Genomic DNA, 20,369 nt, shown 5'->3' with positions numbered 1-20,369 from the left:
CCTCTCTCTGTCTCTTTCTCTCCTCTCCCTGTCTCTGTCTCTCCTCTCTCTCTGTCTCTTTCTCTCCTCTCCCTGTCTCTCTGTCTCTTTCTCTCCTCTCTCTGTCTCTTTCTCTCCTCTCCCTGTCTCTTTCTCTCCTCTCCCTGTCTCTCTGTCTCTGTCTCTCCTCTCTCTCTGTCTCTTTCTCTCCTCTCCCTGTCTCTCTGTCTCTGTCTCCCCTCTCTCTGTCTCTTTCTCTCCTCTCCCTGTCTCTCTCTCTGTGCCTCTGTCTCTGTCTCTCTGTCTCTGTCTCTCCTCTCTCTGTCTCTTTCTCTCCTCTCCCTGTCTCTCTGTCTCTGTCTCTCCTCTCTCTGTCTCTTTCTCTCCTCTCCCTGTCTCTGTCTCTCCTCTCTCTCTGTCTCTTTCTCTCCTCTCCCTGTCTCTCTGTCTCTTTCTCTCCTCTCTCTGTCTCTTTCTCTCCTCTCCCTGTCTCTCTGTCTCTGTCTCTCTGTCTGTCTCTCTCTCTCTGTGCCTGTCTCTGTCTCTCCTCTCCCTGTCTCTCTGTCTCTGTCTCTCTGTTTCTCTCTCTCTGTTTCTCTCTGTCTCTGTCTCTCTCTGTCTCTGTCTCTCTGTTTCTCTGTCTGTCTCTGTCTCTCTCTCTCCTCTTTCTCTCTGTCTCTGTCTTTCTCTCTCTGTCTTGATTAAAGCTTTAAATTGCACTAAGACTTTTGGGACACTGTGTGCTCATATGTTTAAATGTTGCATCCTCTGGAAAATGTAAGCTTATTGAGTCCAGGGCCTGCTTCATGTTTCTTTGCATCCCCCCCATACCTTGCACAATACCTGGCACATAGTAGGAGCTTAATAAATGTCTGATGAGTGATTACCCAAGCACAGCCTCCATGTCTGATCATGTTTCCCTAATGATATCCCTGATAGGACTTTCCTCCTTAGAGGTCTTCTGCAGCCTCCTCACACCCAGTCATACACCTCTCTCTGTTACCCTTTGAATCACCTGATACAGAGGTGTCACAGATTCACAGCATGCATCCCTGGAATTAAAAAGATGGGTCCTTGGGCCAGGGAGCACCTCGGGACCCTCAAACATTCAAGGATCTCCCAAATGGGATCTCTGGGCCCAAATGCAGGGGCAATCCAAGATGGAGCATGGCCTAACTCAACATTCATCCCTAGTGGTCTGGCTGGTAAATAGAGAAAGGCCACTCAGCAGAGCAGCATCCTGGAGCAGAGAAGCACTGTGTTCATCAAGTCTTGCCTTGGATACATACCATGACCATGAACAGGCCCCGTAACCACCAAGAGAAGTCACTAAACCAGTTTACAAACAAGCTGCTGATCTTCCACCCACATTCCATCTCTCACCTCCATTATTCTAGCCATGCCCTTTCTCACTCCAGTCTCTCCTCCCCCCACAGTCTTGACCCTGTGGTTAGCATCACCACATTGTTCTCCAGAATCTCCAGTCCCTTTGTGTTATCACTGTTCACAAATTGTCCTGACAGAGGAGGCCCTCCCCTCCTACTGCACTGAGAAAACAGAGGCCATGTTAGAATTCCCTTTCCTCCAGCCTTTGGCATCATCCCCCATCTTCCAGTCCTCTTTCCCAAGACCAAGTCTTGTCCCCTTGAGCCCATCTGCTCACATCTCCCATGGCCTTTGCAGACTGCCAGAAGAATCATTCATTCCCCCTCTGTCTAATCTTCTGATCTACCAGCACATTCCCTCCTCCAGCAGCAGCACACAACAAAATAAGACACAGAATGTGATCCGGGCAAAGGTAACCAGATAGAATGCTCTTGGAAGGTCTGAGGAAGGAGGAAACCCTTTCAAATAGCCTTTGAAAGAAAGGAGGAAATGTAGGGTCCAAGATTCTGAACTGGAGACAATCAGCCCTAGTGTTTTATTTAAATTCACGGTGAGTTAACTGGTCCATTGTGAGAAGCTATAATCACCTGTACAAACAGACCCCACTTGGGGCTCCTGGCATGTCCCTTTCTTGGGTCCCACTGCAAAGGCCATGGAGAGAAGATGAGCTGGAGTCTTAGAAACAACTTCAAATGAAAAACACCTCTCTCGTCAATCAGCTGGAGCCCCCCGACCCAGCAAGTGACAGGGAGGAAATCTCTTTTATGGGCTAGCTTTCTCCTCTCTCAATCTCAAACCACCCCCTTAAAGGCTTAGATAAAATCACTAGTAATGGAAACTAACAATAACACCTCACCTAAACACAAAGAAACCTTCAAATCGACACAGACACGAGCAACCTGGGGTCTGTACATTTGTTTTTGAAAAAATATTTTGATAATTGTATTTCAATGTAATTGATTTCCTCTGTTCTTTCTATTTGATTTTATGGATTAAAAAACTATTATTCTGAGAAGGCTGGTAGAACTGAAGAACCCTTGAAATAAACTCTGGATTAGGCTGTTTTGGAGATTACAGCGGAGCCATTTTTTCGTCCTGTCCCCCTCCCCAGGTTAAGGAGGGTTGTAAAAGAAAAAGATTAGCACTGAAGCTCAGGGTAGGGATTTTCCCAGTGCTGTGCTCTGGGGAGAGAGATAGAAAGTCACAGCCTGGAACTGGTTCAGGCTGGTCTTACTTAGCTCATGGTCACTCAGGCTGGCACCATGCTGTGCCCTATGACCTCTCTCATAGCTCATCTCCCCATATCTCCCCTTCCCTGCTTGTGATACCCCAAAATTTGGTCAGGATTCTCTGGGAGCCCAGGGAAACTCCTCCAGAGGCTGTCGAAGCTGGGTTTACAGACAGATCAAACACCTGAGGCTCGGGCTGGTCAGTCATTAAGCCCCTACTATTTCCCAGGCACTGAGCTCAAAACTAAAGTTGGAATTTGAATCCAGCTCCCAGGACAATACATTAAATCCACTGCCTCTTGGTCAGACTTCCTCAAGGATGAGGGATGGATGGAGAGTCAGTGCGGTTTGTTTGGGTGGTGGAATATTTTGGGATAAAACAAGACAGGAAGCTTGCAGTCGGTTTGTAATGGACCCAGGCATTTTAGAGATACTGGAGGGGTTTGTCATTTCCTTCCCCAGTTCATTTGACAGAGAAAAGTGAGACAAACAGGGTGAAGTGATTTGGGTTAAGTAACACTCAGTTAAGGCCAGATTTGAACTCATGAAGAGGAATCTTCCTGACTCCAGGCCCAGCATTCTATCCACTGAGTTCAAATCTGGCCTCAGACACTGACTAGCTATGTGGCTCTGGGCAAATGGCTTAATCACTGTAAAAATGGCACCCACCTCCAACAACGGTGCTATTGCAAGGATGAAGCCAGAGAATGTTTGTAATATGCTTATCACAGGGCCTAGCAAGCAATAGGCCCTATACAAACGTTTGCTATTATCATTATTGCTTTTTTTGTATTCAATGAGCAATGGAGAGAATGGTCATAAGAAGGCCTTCGTCTCGTCACTTGGGGGGAAGTACAGATGTGATTGGAAGGACTAGAAGCAAGGTTGACTTCCTAAGGGTCCCCCCCTCCTCTTTGGGCCCATCTTGCTATGAAAAGAAGAGGCTTCCAGCCTTATAAAATCCTGTAATCCTGTGTCAAGGGACACAAGACGGAGCAGGAGAAAGGTTGAGATCCTGGAACCAGGAGAAATTTCAAAGGGAAGACCTTGGGCCCATTTGGGACTAATAGCAGGTCAGGGAGGGTCTGTTTACACACACATTCCTTCCTTCACATACCCTACATTCCAGGCCCTTTGACCTACTGGCCAGTGCTCCTACAAAGCATTCCAGATTCTACCTCAAGCCTAGAATGCCTTTCCTCCAAACTCAGCTGGAGAGTCCTGATCCCCTCTGATGGCTAGTGTCCTAGACTTCCCTGAAATGACTCACTGAGATGATTCACCTTTCTGCTCCCTGGAGCCCAGCACGTAGGAAGTGCCTAATGTGTGCTGAATGCACAAATGGGAAGGCAGGCAATAGAAGGCCACATGAGAACTGGGCCCAAGTGAGGGGAGGTGCAGTTATCCTTCCCTGGGGAGATATGGGAGGGGTCCACAGGGTTCAGCACCCAGACTCCAGACTTTAGTCCTGCTGGAATATAAATATCCTCCTTCTCTTCCCAGGCTGGCAGGGCAGCTCCAGAGACTTGCAGAGATCATTTAAATCAAATGGTGAGTCTGAGCTGATACTCACACCCAGGGCCAAGTATACACTCTGCCTCCCAACTAATGGATTCTTAAGAGCCCAGATTTAGAGCTGGAAAAAGGCCTTAAAAGGCCACTGAGACCAGCCCCCATTTTACAGATGAAGAAACTCAGGTCTCTGAGCAGAACTGACTTGCCTCAAGACATCCCAGTGGTGTTAGAGACAATATTTGAATCCTGGACCTCTGATTCCCAATACATGCTTCCCTCCCACTCCATTAAAAGAACTTACAGGCCAGCCAGGTCTTCTTACACAAATTCTGTTCTGATTCTAAGATCCTGGGAAATCCCATCAGAAGGAAGGGAGGCTTATCTATGACTGGACAAGCAAGATGGCACCCCCATTACAGGTCCCTAGGCAGAGGCTGGGAAAGCTCACCAAGGCAGGGGATGGGACAACATGGAAAGTGAGAATTGAGCCAGCAATGGGGCTAGGAAAGGCCCATGGAAGATTAATTAGGTCTAGTGTGGCATGGGGACAGAGTTCTGGACTTGAAGATGGGAGACTTGAAGGCCAGCTGTGACTTGTTAGGAGCCCTCATAGGCCAACTACTTCAAATTCTACATTATGAGTGAGGAAACTGAGGCCTGTAGAGGTGAAGGAATGTATCCAAGCTCATTTGGTACTAAGTCTAAGTAAAAAATGGAAACCCTATAAAAGGGAGGGCTGAAGTAAGGCAAGTTAAGGTATAAGGTAGGGCCAGACAGCCCTAAGGTCAGAAGGAGCTAATCCAACATCCCCTTCACTATACAGAGGAAGGGGAACCTGGGGCCGTGTAAGGAGTTGGGTTTGAATGCAATCCTGACTCAGGGATAGGTGAAGGGTACAGGCCCTGGAGACCTTCAGTGTCAAAGGAGAACTAGACACTAGGTCTAGAGGCATCTCAAAGGCCCCAAGTTCTCCCCCAGGCTGATTCACTCCAAGATGCTCAGGGTGCTCATTGTGTGCCTTGCTTCTGCCCAAAGCAATGAATTCCAGGCCTGGGTGGAAGACCAGGGCTGACTCCTTGGCTACACACACACCCTTCCCCTGCCAACCAGTCAGGGGCATGAGACAGCTCGGGAAAAGCTTGGTGGCACTTTGCCAGCTTCCATAGGGAAGCCACTTGAGGTCTTCAGATGCCAGGAAGCTGCCATAAAGAGAACTCCCAAGTTGGGCTTCAACTAGTGCTCTGGGCACTGACCCCAAAGGGGCTCAAGAGAACAAATGTTCACACCTTTTTGAGGAGTGGGGTGGGTGGCTCAGGACCCCTAGAAGAAAACAAACTTTCCCTTGGAAATGCTCAGCACTATCATTTTAATACACAGCTACAGGCTCAAAACTTCATCCCATGGCATCTTCAACAGTAAAAAAAAAAAACCCAACACCCCGAGCCCTGCCAACACACACACAAACACAACAAAGACCCAAAAAAAAAGGGGGGGGGGCCTAGGCCACGTAGGGGAATTTGAGCAACAGCCCCTCCCCTGGGGCCAGGGGCAGCTTGTGCAGGGGCAGCATGCTGCCTTCTTGGTGAGCCCCATGCGTGCTGAGCACCAGGGCTGCTTTCTGGGGAAGCTCCAGCTTCTGGCTGCTGGCCCCAGGCGGCATCTTCAGCTCAACCTCCTGGCTCGTGGGGCCCAGGTTGAGGACAGTAACAAATCGCTCGTTTTGGTCCCAGTATCGAACATAGGCAAAAAGGTCATCTTGGGTGGGCAGGACCACAAAGTCCCCATGCAGCAAGGACCGCTCCTTCCCTCGGCTGTCACTCAGCTTCCGGAACAGAGCGAGGAGGGAGGTGGGGTCATTGTTCTGGCCCTGGCAGGACAAGATGGGAGTCGTGTGTGTCTGTGTGTATCTGACACACACTCTCTCAGACTCACAGACAATTTGGCTCTGCCCACACCCACCCTCCTCCCGGCCCCTCCCCCCCCAGCACAGACCCAAAGTTACCTGGACAGTCATGTTGAGGTTCACAGACTCAGAAGGCCCAAGTGTTTTTTCATCCCAAAGCATGATGGGGGCTTCAGCAGGCTGAAAGTGGGAGAGGGATAAAATTTGGAGGGCCAGAGAAAAGTGAGCTCCGGCCCCCTCCTCTGGCCCTGGGCTTAGGGTAAGCCCTTTTCCTAAAGTGGCTGAAGCATCAGTCCTCCATCACACATCCATTTGGGGGAGTGGAGGCCTCTCCTCCCAGACTCCCTGCCCCAGACCTCTGAGGTCCTTACCTGTCCAGGGAGGGTAGCTGCCTGCAAGCCAATTTCATCCCCATAACTAAAGATGGGTGTCCCAGGAAGTGTGAACAGCAACAGGTGATAGAGTCGGAGAAGATGGGCAGGCACATAGGAAGCCAAGTGGCCAGCCTGCGAATACTGTGACAACAGAAGAGATTGCCCGGGTCAGCTGTGACCACCCTTCCCCCCTTCTCTCATATACCACCCTATCCAGCTGTGGGGGGAGGGAAGCACCACAGGCCCCAGAGTTCAAATCTGATCTCAGTCACTTTCACTAGCAGTATGACCCTGGGGAAGTCATTAAAGCTATGCTTGCCTCAGTTTCTCCATCTGCAAATTGGGAATAAGAACTGCACCTCCCTCCCAGGGTTGCTATTAGGACCAAACGGGATAGTAACTGTAAAATGCTCAGCACAATGCTGGGAAGTTTATTTCTTCCCTCCCTACCTTTCCCTTCTTCCTGTAGCTACCTCTTTCCATCTCCCTTTCAAGCCACGCCAACCCCATATTCAAAGGGAACCAATGTGGCAGAACCTGGACCCAAGACCAGGGGGTTCAAATGCTGCTGCCAGGGACTTAACAGTATTGAGTCTCCTTATCATGTAAGTAAAGGCTTACGCTCTGACTTCCCAAGATCTCCCTCTATATTCTGGCTCCAAGCTCTGGGGCCAGCCGTATCCGACTTTCTTCTTTATGGGAAGAAAGGATCCTGGAGGCTTCTTTTACAAAGGAGGAAACTGAGGCCCAGTGGTGACTAGCCTGGAGCAGGCTGAGGGGCTCCTCCCTTTCCTCCCTAGCCCCCAGCCTCGACCCAAGGGTCCTGAAGGCTTCCACTCACTGTCCAGCTGCACCATCTGCCACCTGTGGCACTCAGGTAATTATCAACCGATTCTTTCAGCTCTTTCCCTGAGCTCCTTCTCTCAAAGTCCTCCAGATATGAGCTGCTCAGCAGGTCAGTATCATTTAGCAGGCTCAGGATCTCGGAAAGGTCTGAGGCTCCAGTTCCTGCAATCAGGACCCTTTGGGTGGGGGTGGAAAGAGGACAGAGACGGAAAACAAATTAAGATCAAACCAAGTTAACTAAATCAAGAACATTAATTGGAGGGGAAAAGGACCAGCCACCTCCTGATAAAGATAAAGACCCCTGGGGGTGACCTGAGGCTTCCCTACCCAGATGAGTGACCAACACTAAGCTCAAGCTTTCTCCCCAGTGTTTCTGGTACTCACCTGTCATCACTGATGCTGTGAGTGAGGTTATTCCATTGAGACAGGAATGAAGCAGCATCCTAGGGAGGGCGAGCAGGGAGAAGGGAGAAGGCCAAGTCAGGCGGGCCATCAAGGGCATCTCTACTAGCACTGAAGAGGCCCCTTTGTCCCCAGGGAAGAGAAGAGGGGGACTTACGGTAAGTTTCTGGATATCATGGACCTGGATGCCACTCACACCAGCCTTCAGCCAAAAGCTCAGGGCTTCCTGTGCGGCAGGGGAAGAAAAGAGTAACAATGTCACAGGAGGGCAGCAAGCGTAAAGGGCCAGCAGGGCAGAGCAGAGCTGTCTATAGGCTTTTAGGACCAGAAAAAGGCAAGATGGTCTTCCCTGAACTTTGTCCTTTCCATACTGTTCTCACCAACTACAAACCTCCCTTCAAGCTGATTTCTATTTTAACTAATTTGTATGAATGTCTTGTTTTTTCTATCCCCTTCATTTCCTATTATCCCTACCCAGGGCGTAGGGGCAGGGCCTCAAGTTGGACACTTCTGGGTGAGAAAACTCCCTCTGCTAACACAGGCCAGTCCTTCCTATTCTTAGAAACTTGTCTATAGCTGAGGCATGAAAACTCAGGCCCTCAATCAGAACGGGATTAAAATGTAATGGGGAAATGTTTAAGGAATATAATTACAATTCAACACAGATAATGCTGATATATGGTTTTCCAAGTCATACATGCCTGATGAGGTATGGGCTCTGACAACCTCCCTTGGACTCTTGATTGAATCATCCCATTTCATGAGGCTGGTCTGTTGCTAGACTTCCCACCCTTGAACTAGCCTAGCTCACCATTGTCTGTAACCTTCAGCTGCCTCCCACCCTTAATCACTCATTGACCTCATTAACTCCTCCTGAAGACCCTTCCCAAACTCCCCTAGATTCCTCCTACAACCTTCTGTATGTAAGACCCCATCCTGTCTTCATGTTTGTCAGAGCCAAATAGAATGCCATAGAATAGTGAGAGCATCATAGAATGATCTAGCAGACTTACTCCTGTGTCTAATGCAAGCGAACTTTCAATAAATTTCACTTTTCTTTGGCTGAGAGGACTGTCTTGGGGTCTCCATAAAAATGAAGAGGTGTACCCACTAAGAGGGCTAGGGTTGCTCTGGAGACCCCAAAATACCAACATGCTGGGTCCTACCGAATGAACTGGACTCGAGTCTTCTCAAAGAAAAGTAAAATTCATTAAAAGTTCGCTTGCATTAGACACAGAGTAAGTCTCTGCTAGGCCATTCTATGGCACTCACTATTTATTCTATGGCCTTCTATGGCCCTCACCCCACATGATGTGAGATGGGGTCTTATATACAGAAGGTTGTGGGAGGAATCTAGGAGTGGTCTAGAGGAGTTTGGGGAGGGTCTTCAGGAGGAGTTAATGAGGTCAATGAGTGATTAAGGGTGGGAGATAGCAGAAGGTTACAGACAATGGTGGGCTAGGCCAGTTCAAGGGTGGGAAGTCTAGTCCAAGGGAGGTTCCCAGAGCCTGTACCTCAAGGACTCAGGGAGAGCTCTGAGGGGGCACCCTGAGCCCATACCTCATCAATGCCCACTTTCCACCTGAGTTTGACCCCGTTGGTCTAGAGCAGCAGAGATAAGGGATTTGCTGAGTCTCACACAGCCAATGACAGAAGCAAAATTCAAACCCAGGCCTTCCTGGTTCCCAGACTTCACTCTCTTTCTCCTATGTCATACTGCCTCATTGTAAGATTAAGAAAGAAAAGTGGCAAAACCAAGGACTATCAATGAGGTCTGACTAGCATATGTACTATTCTCTAAGGCCCCAGGGGACAGTCTTGCCTGTTTGGCTGGCAGATTTTACAAAGCTTTCTCACAAGGGATAGTGAAGGGGGGAAGGGAGGGAGAAAGGGATAAATTCAGAAGTCACAGAAGTAAACTTTCAATATGTATTTCACACTCCTGGGCTCCCCACTTTTTTAATGACAAGGGAGAGGCACATTTTTCTCACTAAGGAGCAAAACTTGGGTCTTCTGTTTAGTGATTTTTAACAATTAGATCAAATTCCCTGTTGGGCCCTCTTGTAAAGAGACTCTAGTCACCTTTATATATCTGTAGAAGTAGGAGACCCAGCCTTCTTCAAGAGCTGAAAAGCCTTGGTCAAGTTCTCCCCCAGGCCCCCAATGTACTTCTGCACATTTAGGGAGGGAGCCAAAAGCAGTGACTCCAGCCCAAAACAATTTGGGCGACTGCTTAGACAGGCCCGGGCCTGTGTGGATTTTAGGAAGAATCAGTGGCAACCATAAAGCAGTTTTATTAGTCTGCCAATTCATCTCTCCTCTGAAAGGTTTCCCCTGCCCTTCTCAGTTCCTTGGACATTCTTTTCCCCTTTCCCACTACTGTGGGCAAATCCAAATCCCTTCCATTTGGCCCCTTTTGTTAAATCCATTTTTCTATTCAGTCCTAATTTGGAGATCTGGTTGAGATGAAACCAATGCCTGGTGAGGAAAGACCCCTCAAGCAATGCAAAGTATTGTCTTTCTAAAGAATACTTACTTTCAACCCATAACACCCAGCAGATAAAACAGATGATAAAGATCTGTACCAAGAAAAGGCCCACAAAGGAGTGGGAGGCCAGGAACCAACCGAGTCTCCCCTCCTTCTTTATCTCTCAGAAATTCGACCTTCCCAAGGGCAGGCTACAACTGGCTGCACAGCTCTCCCCCACCACTCACCCACAAACCCCAGAGCCCTCACCTTCATCTTGCCATTCACTTCTTCACTCTCATTCTTCAGAAACCAGCTGCTCTGACTTTGGTAGTTGGGGGTGAGATCTAGAATGATCTGGATGTCTGGAGAAATGGACAGGGGCGGGTGGCCAATCAGGAGCATCAAGAGGCCACTTCTCCCCAGCTCCTCCTTAACCCTAATCCCCAAACATGCCCAAATGCAGGTATTGCCCATCCCCAAGGTCTTAGATCATCTAGCCTGCAGCCCCCCTTAACAGATTCTGAAAGGCCAACATGGGAAGGCAGAGCCGGGATTGAGATCGGGCCCCAGCTCTCTTCCCTCTCTCACCCCAGTCTCCCTCCCTTGGGAGCTCCCTAGCGCCAGTGTGGCCCACTCCCCTCCCCTTCCTTCAGGACTACCCACTCTTTTTCTTGGCTGTTTCCAAGAGTTGGGTGAACTCTTCCTGGGAGCCCATGCTGGGGTCGATTTGCAGCAGGTCCGTCCTAGCGAGGTCATCTTCCAAGTTCTTGTGGATGGGCCCCAATACCAGAGCCTTCACTTTGAGGGTGCTCAGGTAATCAAGATGTGCCTTCAATCCTACGGGAGAGGGCGCTTCAGACTGGATAGGCTTACATACATCCTCGTTAGTTTTCAGTCTCCGTGAATGCCCCTACCCCTCCTCCCCACTTCCGGGAAGAGTAGGGGCGGGGCTCCCCCTAAACCCCAAGGCCAGTCAGAATACGCTGATGCAAGGGCTTCTACTCGAAGTGGGCAGCCGGGGAGGGGAAACGAGGGAATGGCGGATATGCTGAGTCAGCAATGCCTCTGCGCTGAGCCAGGCCGCCTTCCTCGGGATACGGGGCGGCAGGAGGGGGGAGTTGGGGTGGGGGGGCTCGGGAGGTCTGACCCAGCCCCAGATTACACCGAATTGGAGGGGGAGGGGCGAGATCTCAGCGAGAGGGTGTGGTCGGGAGCCCGGACCGGCCGGAGGGTGTGGGCCACGTGGAGGTAGGGTTGGGAAGCCATTAGAAACCCCCGCACCCCACCCCCCCACTCACCAGCCAGGCTAGCGTTGGCGTTACTGGGCTGGCCCTGGAAGGCCTTCAGGGCTCCGATGCGGTACAGGGCGCCCTGGTGCCACCAGCGTTGGACGGGCAGCTCGCGGCAGCGCGGCGCCTGCACGATGATGACCACGGCGCCGGCCAGCATGCCCAGCCAGCCCAGCCAGAAGAGCAGCAGCAGGGCCCAGCGGGTGCGCACCCAGCCGGGGCTGCCGGCCACCTTCAGCAACTCCTCCTTGGACAGGCCCGTGAACTTGGCGGCGGACGCGGCGGCCGCCAACTCCGCCTCGTCGTCGGCCACCTTGACCTTGACCACGCCGTTCTTCTCGGCCCCCGAGGCGGCGGCCGGAGGGGCGGCCGCGTTCATGGGCTGCTTCTCGGGCTCCAGCTCGTTGAGCTCTACCTCCTTCATGTCCACCTCCGCCACATCCACCTCGGTGTCTTGGCTCATGGCGACGTGGACCGCGAAGGCTTCGGTTTCACCTGCGGGAAAGAAAGGAGAAGCGAGCCGGATTGAGCGGCCCGGCCCCGGCGCTGGGAGGACGTTCCCTTACCCAGTACTTCTGCGGCTCCGATCGCGAGTCTGGGCGAGCTCGGAGCAGAACCCGGATCCCCGGGTGGGAGCTCCGCCTCCGGCCCGCCTCGCCCAGCCTCTTTGAGGAGGAGCCACCCCGCCCCCAGGATCCGGGCAGCGGCGGGAGGCCGGGCCTATCCCGCAGGGTGCTGCTCAGCTCCCCCCATGCCACCCCCTCCCTAGCTGGCTCGGGGGTCTGGCCAGAGCAGTAGAGTCTATGTGACCAGACAAGTCCCTTAACCTCTCGGGGTCTTCATCATTCTCGGTTATCACTTAATCAGCCACCTACTATGTGACAGGCACAAATTCATTTGCATGAATGAAAACGCTGGGACTGCAGACTAGATGATCTGGAGTCCTGTGGTCCCTGGGCCTAGCTTTGGCTAGGACAACTGGGGAGAACTGGCGTCAGCAGCTAGGCTCCAAAAGATTCTGGGAAAGGGCATTTGTGAACCTTCCGGGGCTCCTGAACCCTGAGCAAGAACACCATTCTCTCATTCATTTATTCATAGATAGGACCCGTAGATGGGACCAGGATAGGGAAGTCCTGGAAGAGGAGGGCATCACCTCTGAGATCTGCCCAGAGCACTCAGTGAAGTCACTTTCCCAGGGTCACACAGCTGGCTTCTCAGAGGTAGGACTTGACCCCAGATTTCCTGGGTATGAAGAGGCCACTTCTCTGTCCACTGGATCACCCACTGTCTCATTGTGTCAGTTCACCCAACAAACATTTATTCCATGCCTGCTGTGCAAGAGGCCCCAGCCAGGCCTTGAGGAAGAAACCCAGAAACCATCCCTGCCCTCTTCATGAAGCTCAGTCTGGACCAGAATAAAACAGAGAAATCAGGTCAGGCTTCCTGGTGAAGGTACCACCTGAGCAGAGTTGGATTCTCAAAGGCAAACTTCTGAAGGGGAGTTTTGCAACTGGAAAGAGTAGAAAGCCAGGCCCCTGAGGGCTGACAGGTCAAGAATGTTGTATTTCATCCTCTATGCCACAGGGACCTCACTGAAAATTTTGTAGCACAGTAAAGAGGGACAGAATCAAAGATGGGCCTTGGAGAGATTATCTGGGCCCATGAGAGCTGAGCAGCAGCAGGGAAATTGGAAGCAGGGCAGCCACTGCCAATGGTGGGCATCAACAGAAAAGAAGTCTAGACCTGCAGCTCAAAAGGACCCCAGGCCTCTTCAGTTTGCCCAGAAGAAAACAGAGCTGACCAGCTGTACAATGCCACTGAGGTAATGAGTGGCAGATTCTATAGACTCCAGAGTCAGGCTTCCTTCTGCAGCTGTACCATGTGAAGAGGAGGGACAAGGACATTTTGGAGGCAGAAGAGTGAGAGCACAGGCCGACAGGAAGGAGGCCAGTCTGGTGGGGGAGAGGTGCCCAGTGGGATAACAGGCCGGAAAGGGGGGGAGGAGCAGACATTGACTGCCAGCATAAGGCCTGGGACAGTGTAATGGAGCTTTTCAAACTGAAGGCACATGATGAAATTAGTATTTGAAGATGAATCTGCTTCCCAGACCGGTATGGGAACAAACATCCCCCAGCACACACACACACACACACACACACACAAACACACACACATACTTCTTTATCAGGGACAATAAATCTGGCCACATGGAAGCCACTGGGCTGAGAGCCTGGGAACTTCAGAAGGGGTTGTTTTGTTTGTTTGTTTGGGGTTTTTGGCTTGACTGTGAGTCTGCCAAATGTCTGTCTGAAAACTACCCGGCTCCCACCCCTCTGTTTGTCAGGGCTCAGCCTGGAAAAGCAGCCTTTCCAAAGGCAGGAAGCTAGAGAAGGGAAGGGGCTTACAGGGACTCTCTCCCAGGGTGAAGGGAAATGAGGAGGCACCTGGGGCTGAGCACTGGACTGTGGGTGGAAGACGCCAAGTACCTTGAGAACCCTTTGTACTGCCAGATGGCCCAGCTCTCAGGAAACAGCTGACCAAGCTTCACCTCCCCTACACTTTCCCTCCCTTCTGAGGCATAATGCCAGCACCACTGTTTACTAAGAAGAAGCCAAAGGTCAGTAAGAGCTGAGAGAAGGGAGGACTCCAGGAAAGGGAGCTTGAACAGCAAATCTGAGGAGATGACATGGGATGAAGGCCAGTCTAGCACCACATTCCTCTCCACAGGAATAGGCACTGCCAGGCCTCCCCAAACTTCTGTGCCTACCTCAGACCAGTACTGGAGGCCCCAAGTAGATCTGAAGTGGAAGCCGATTAGTGCTTCCAAGGCACAGCCTCGATGTTGATAAGGCACCAGGGCTGGTCTGTGAATCCAAGATAGAGGCTGCAAACCTGGGCCTTTAAGGCAGACTTTGTGCTCTGCCTTGTTAATGACAAAATTGGAGAAAAGGTCAAGAAGTCACAGTCCCTGCCCTTATGGAGTCTGCCCTCTCTTAAGGGGATGTAACATGGCTACAGCTAGCTATAATTGAAGCAGAAGCATCATGAAGACCTCCTTTTTAGGGTCCCTGAAATTATTAAGAAATAAGCGACTCTAAAGCTTACCTTTCCAGACCTTTTCCACTTCTCTGAAACCTAACCTCTTTCTCTTACGAAAGTGTGTGAAAGGCCAGCCCCCCACCCCAATGAATCAAGATGGCAACCAAATCTCGGACAAGAAACCCCTCTAATCTAGTTAAGATCACTGCTGTGGGCCCACATTCTGAAGAGCCTCTAGACCCATAAAAAGGCAGTGCAGCTAAAGGAACTGTTGCTGTTTGTCCTTTTTCAAAGAGGACCAATGACATTACTGGATAATGTCTTGACTCCTCCCTGAAATGACTCCTCTCAGAGACAGAGTTGGCCAAAGCCATCAACCTCACTCTCCCAGAATCATCAAAGTCCAGTGGCAGGACAAAACAATGATGGCCCAGGATGGCCTCAGTGGATGGATGTCTGACCAAGTCTAAGCACTTCATGGCACCTGCTTCAGCCTCCTTCATGGTAGTTGAAACAAACTGCTCTCATGCACCCATTCCACCTGAAGTTTTCATGTGCTTAGGGTAGATATTGGCCCAGCTCAAGGCCTGTGGGTTACCCACTGAGGGCATGAGGAGGCTTGGCCCGCTTGTACCTCTCTCTCAAGTACATAATAATACAGAAGAAGAAATTGTTTTGGGCAGATATGTGCCTAGTGGGTTAAGATGTTTTCTTCAATGTTACAGAACAGAAACTGCTAAGTTTACAGGAAAGGTACTAAGATCCCTTCTTCAAAGGAGGAGTCAGATTTAAAACTTCATTCTGAAGAAGGCAGCAGAGGAATGAGCAGTTATTTCTCTGACTAATGAGAAGTCAGGCTTACAGAGTAGCTCTTCAAGGTTACAAAGTGAAATACAGATTCGACTGATTGCCCAGAAGAAAGTAACAAGAGTTGGGATTGGGTGAGGACCAGCTCCAGCCCAAGGCCGAGGAGGCAGCCCATTGGAGATGCAGAATTCAAACTCTGAGTTCCATGAGGGCAGAAGTTACAAAAGAAACAAAATAGGTCCATTGTATGGACACACGAATCTCAAAACCCATCAGAGCTTGAATGAAGAAGAGGTCAGCCAAAGAGGAGCTGGGATTAACACCAAGAGTCACCTGCCCAGCAAAACTGAGTATCATGTTTCAGGGAAAAATATGGTCATTCAGTGGAACAGAGGGCTTTCAAGCACTCTTAATGAAAAAACCAGAGTGGAATAGAAAATCTGACATCCAGATACAAGAAGCAAGAGAAGCTGGGAAGGTAAACAGGGAAAAGAAATCATAAGCCACTAATCAAAGTTGAACTATTAACATTCCTACATGGAAAAACGATAATTGTAATTGATGAAACTTTTCTCAGTATGAAAATAGTTGAAGGGAATAGAAATATATATGTGTGTGTATGTGTGTGTGTGTGTGCGTGTCTATATCGGAGGGTATATGGGCATATGAATACATGTGTGAATGTGTGTATATATGCTTACAGGTACACATAGATAGAGGGCACAGGACCAATTTAATAGGAAGGGATGATACTTAAAAAGGGAAATTAAGAGGTGAGAGAGGAATATAATGAAAGGAGATGGCGAGAGAATAGGGTAAACTATCTCATATAGAAGAGACAAGGGAAAAGGGTTACAATGGAGGGGAAGAATAGGAAGGCAAAAGGGAATGGGTCAACCTTATTCTCACTGAATTTGGCTCGGGAAGGGAATGAAATACACACTAAATAGGGTATTTCACCCTACAGGAGAGTAGGGGAAAGGGGATGAGAGGGGGGATGATGGAAGGGAGAACAGGCTGCGGGGGGGAGGGTAGTTGGAAGCACCCACTTTTGAAAAGGGATGGGATCAAAGTAGAGAATAGAACAAGTGGATGGTGGGATAGGAGGGAGGGAAATATAGTCAGTCTCTTACAATATATCTACTATGTTAATGTTTTGCATGAGCTACACATGTACAATCTATACTGAACTGTTTATCTTCCCAGTAACGGTGGGTGACAAGGGAGGAAGGGAATGAATATGCAATTCAAAGCTTTAAAATCAAATGTTTAAAATTATATATACATATATACTATTATTAATACTATCTTACATGTAATTGGGAAAGAAGATATACAGGCACTGGGGCATAGAGATCCACCGTGCCCTACTGGAAAAGTCTAAGGGGGTATGGGAGAAAATATGGGAGAGAGCAGATTGGAGGAGGGGACATCCTGTGGGACTGCTATTCTGGGGTGGTGGGTAGGGGAAAAACAGGGAGAAAATTTGGAACTCAAAATCTGGCGGAAATAAATGATGTAAATCAGAAGTTAATAAAGCATTTGAAAAATGAAAAAAAAAAAAAAGAGCTCAGCCAAAAAAGAACGTTCTAATGGAAGGGGAAGTGGGCATTCAAGAGTGTCCTGGGACCAAAGGGAACAAGTGTAATCTAACTGGAAAATGCCAAGCCCCCCCCCCCAATACTATTAGTGAGCAAGATGGTAAGCAAGTATAGAACAAGGATTACAACACTAGTGACTGGTGACTATTATCAGTGACTCAAGACAAGGGGCTGGGTGCTTCCATGTTCCTCATCCTCCTGGGCCTGGGGCACTGATTCCCATTCACTTTCTTTGGCTTTGGGGACATTGCTCTCACCTGATTCTCCTTCTATTACCTGTAATCTTGTTCTGTTTCCACTGATGGATCATTAAAATTCATCAGTGGGGCATGGAAAATAACTGGGTTCTAATCCTGCCTTAGACACTAACTATGTGACCTTGGGCTTCTCTGGCCTTCAATTTCTTCCTCTACTGCAAAATGGGAGGGTTGAATTCAAGGATCTCCAATAAGGCTGCTGACAACTACATCCATGTCTGCCTTCTACACCTAGGATTTGTCCTGGGCCTCTTCTCTTGTAACACACTCGATTGATTGCAGTGGCTGGAACAGTTTCCATGTATTGCAATTATTAAGTCTACACAGATAACTCCTAGATCCACATATCCAACAGAGCCCTGGTCCTGCTTCTCCAACTGTCTGCTTGCCCTCTCCAGCAGGATTTCCTGTGAGTGGCTCAAATTCAAGTCTTTTTCCCCAAAAGTGAACCCTCCTCTTAACTTCCTTGTTTCTCCAGTTCACTCCAGTTCACAACCTCTGTATTATTCTTGATTCTTCACCTCCCAATGCTGCCAATCTGCCAATCAGTCATTAACCTCCAAAAGATCTCTCCCATTCAGCCCTGCATGTCCAGTCATTACTCTGACTCAGGCCCCTGTCATCTCCTCCTGGGACTCCTGCAATACCCTCCTAACTGGCCCTCCTGGCTCTCCCCTCCCCTCCCCAAGTCATCCTCCACTACCTGACAAAATGAAGAGTTTCCAAGACATCTCTCCACACCTGAAGTGGCTGAAGTGGCTCTTCTCTCTAGTATAAAGTACAGAATTGTCATCCCAGCACACCAGGTGGTGTGCTTTCTTTCCAGATCTGTCTTCTGTCATGTGACTTCATGAATTTCATGCTCCCTCACATCACAGTTGTTAGCCTTGCCTCACACTGGCTGTGCCCACAGCAGGCACACCCTCTGCTTAGGTGCTACTTCCTACCTGAGGTCTTTCCCAATCCTCTTGGAGGCTGGTATTCAGCCCCTTCTGAAATTACTTTGTATTCATTCTGTAGGTGGGTAGAAAGAGCTTACCCCCAAAAACTTCACACACACACACACACACACACACACTCACACACACAACTATTTTATATTGGCATGAGTACAGACTAGAGCTAATATGGTTACATGGGTTGCGATGCCCATACTAGCCAACAGGTGGTGATACAAGGAGCTATTCAGCCACCATCTCTGAGAGTAGTTATTTCTGTATGGGAGGGAACATGTCCTTTATACATCCAAAGCTAAGATGGGATAATTTCAGGTGAGGGCTCAGGAAAGGCCCGGCACCTTCAGGGCCAAGTCAGCAGCTCACTCCCTGGGCCATGTGCAAGCAAGACTGCTGTCTGGGCTACTCCCACCTTTCCCCCCTCAGTGCACTTGGCCTCTTCACAGCCCAAGGGCAGGACTGGTTCCCTCAGAAGATCCTAGCCTGGTCAAAGGGCTCCAGTCCCCATGACCCAAGAATCTTAATCTCCTTTGTAGGTTGACCCATCCCTGAAAGGATTATTCATTCACACAGAGATTCAAATACTTTTGCAAAAGCAAAATCCAAAATGACCACTACAGCCAGTGGGGAGCCTGGAATTTGAAATTCCCCCATCAGCTTTTTGTGACTGAGTTTTCGTACCTCAGCAGCCAAGTGAAGGAGAAATGATCACACACACACCCCACTTTCACAACAGACAAGTTCACACATACACTCACACAGAGAGGACCTCTACTCAACCTGTAATTCATGTTCGTTTATTAGCAGTTTATTATTATTGCTTTGGAGAGTCAGTAGTGATTTTAAAGACTCAGAATGGCTCCAGAGGAAAGACAATGGGTGACTTCTAGCAGCTTCCCTCTGCTAACTCCCACGTATCTCATCCATGGTTTTCTTTGTATGTTTTTGCTTGCATGTTGTCTCCCTGTTAGACTGCAAACTCTTTGAGGTCAGGGACTGCCTTTTGCCTCTGGCTGTATTCCCAGAGCTTAGCCTTGTGCCTGACACATACTTGGTTGGCTGTTATCCCTCGAGCTTAAGGAGGACCCAAATGACACCACTTGGTTGGGGTTAATACACAGTGTGTCTGACTGTGGCTGATCAGACCAGTATGAGCTTGGAAGGTTAGGCCCAAACATGAACATTTGTCCATGTGAACATTTGGAACGGAGATGTCTCTAAATCTGTGCATCTCCCATTTCTTTTAAGCTCACAGAGCACAGCACCTTCTTTGATGCAGGCACACCATGCCGGTCAGTCCTGTGCCAGTACCTCCCATGTCTCATAACTGACCCCTAAGTTCTTCAGAGACCTTGAGAGTGTCCTTGCATCACTTCTTCTGAGGTCCATGTGATTGCTTGCCTTGTGTGAATTCTCTGTAAAATCATCTTTTAGACAATGACATATGTTTGTCATTCAGACAATGTGGCTAGCCCATAAGGGGTTGCTTTCTGTGCAGTAGAATTTGAATGCTTGGAATTCAGCTTGAGAAAGGACCTGAGCTCTGGGTCCAGTACTTATCCTGCCAGGTGATCTTCAGAATTTCCCGAAGACAATTCAAATGCAAGCAATTCCGACAGTTTCCTGGAACACGCTGGCACTGGCACTGTCCAGGTTTTACAAGCATACAACAATGAGGTGAACATGAGGGCTCTGTGGACCTTCAGTCTGGTAATGCCTTTTCTCTCCCTACTTTCCCTTGGGGTTTTCCAAACACTGAGCTAACTCTGGCAATGTACGCATCAACGTTGGCATCTATGCGTGCTTCCCTGGAATGTATGCTTACCCGTAGCATTCCACATTTCTCCATTTGCTGTAACCAGCGGTTCCACATTGGGTAGTGCAGTGCTGCCATGTTTCCTTGGACCTGACAAATAGTAGGTGATTAAGTTCATTGATTGACTATCTCGCATGCTTGACAGATAGATTGCTTTGTAATGGTTTACTTGGTATATGTATTTAAAAAAAATTACAGGCCATGATCTTGAAATGGTAGTTGGAATGAAATTTCATCTCACATCTATCAGTGACAAAGTTAACGAAGCAAATGGTTGTCTAACTATTGGGGAATTGTGGGAAACCAGGTGCACTCATGCAATATTGGTAGAGGTGCAAAGAGTCCAGTCACTCTGGAGAGCAACTTGGAGCTCTGTCCCAAATGAATATTACTGAGCTTTGTGTTTCCTTTACCCCAACTGTGCCACCACACCAAAGAGTAAACAAAGAGAAAGGACATTGATAGAGATAGGAATATAAACATATGACATATACATATAT

At 49.1% G+C, this 20,369-nt stretch overlaps 1 protein-coding gene across 1 annotated transcript; it reads right to left on the bottom strand.

Annotated features, from left to right (window-relative positions):
* Positions 1-5,458: 5,458 nt before the first annotated feature.
* Positions 5,459-12,031, bottom strand: SLC3A2 (solute carrier family 3 member 2). Its single transcript, XM_069066178.1, has 9 exons — positions 11,403-12,031; positions 10,768-10,941; positions 10,372-10,466; positions 7,792-7,860; positions 7,617-7,675; positions 7,228-7,408; positions 6,384-6,527; positions 6,112-6,192; positions 5,459-5,976 (listed from the first exon to the last, which is right to left on the bottom strand). The coding sequence occupies exons 1-9, from the start codon at positions 11,854-11,856 to the stop codon at positions 5,608-5,610; spliced, it is 1,626 nt and encodes a 541-aa protein (XP_068922279.1). The 5' UTR covers positions 11,857-12,031; the 3' UTR covers positions 5,459-5,607.
* Positions 12,032-20,369: the final 8,338 nt, after the last annotated feature.

Source organism: Petaurus breviceps, unplaced genomic scaffold (assembly GCF_028583685.1).
Source record: "Petaurus breviceps papuanus isolate PSGF00001 unplaced genomic scaffold, PetGlider_PUasm1.0 90721, whole genome shotgun sequence".
In the NCBI taxonomy this organism is placed as follows: Eukaryota; Metazoa; Chordata; class Mammalia; order Diprotodontia; family Petauridae; genus Petaurus; species Petaurus breviceps.
Note: the sequence above shows the minus strand (reverse complement) of the source record. Positions and strands in the feature narration are given on the sequence as shown.

Bases quoted from the DNA above. Each gene is read 5' to 3' on its own strand.
- SLC3A2 (XM_069066178.1), bottom strand. From the start codon at position 11,856: ATGAGCCAAGACACCGAGGTGGATGTGGCGGAGGTGGACATGAAGGAG. The intron at 7,861-10,371 runs GTGAGGGCTCTG...CCTGCCGCACAG, and splicing joins AAGTGAATGGCAAGATGAAG to GAAGCCCTGAGCTTTTGGCT. The intron at 5,977-6,111 runs GTAACTTTGGGT...TTGTCCTGCCAG, and splicing joins ACCTCAACATGACTGTCCAG to GGCCAGAACAATGACCCCAC.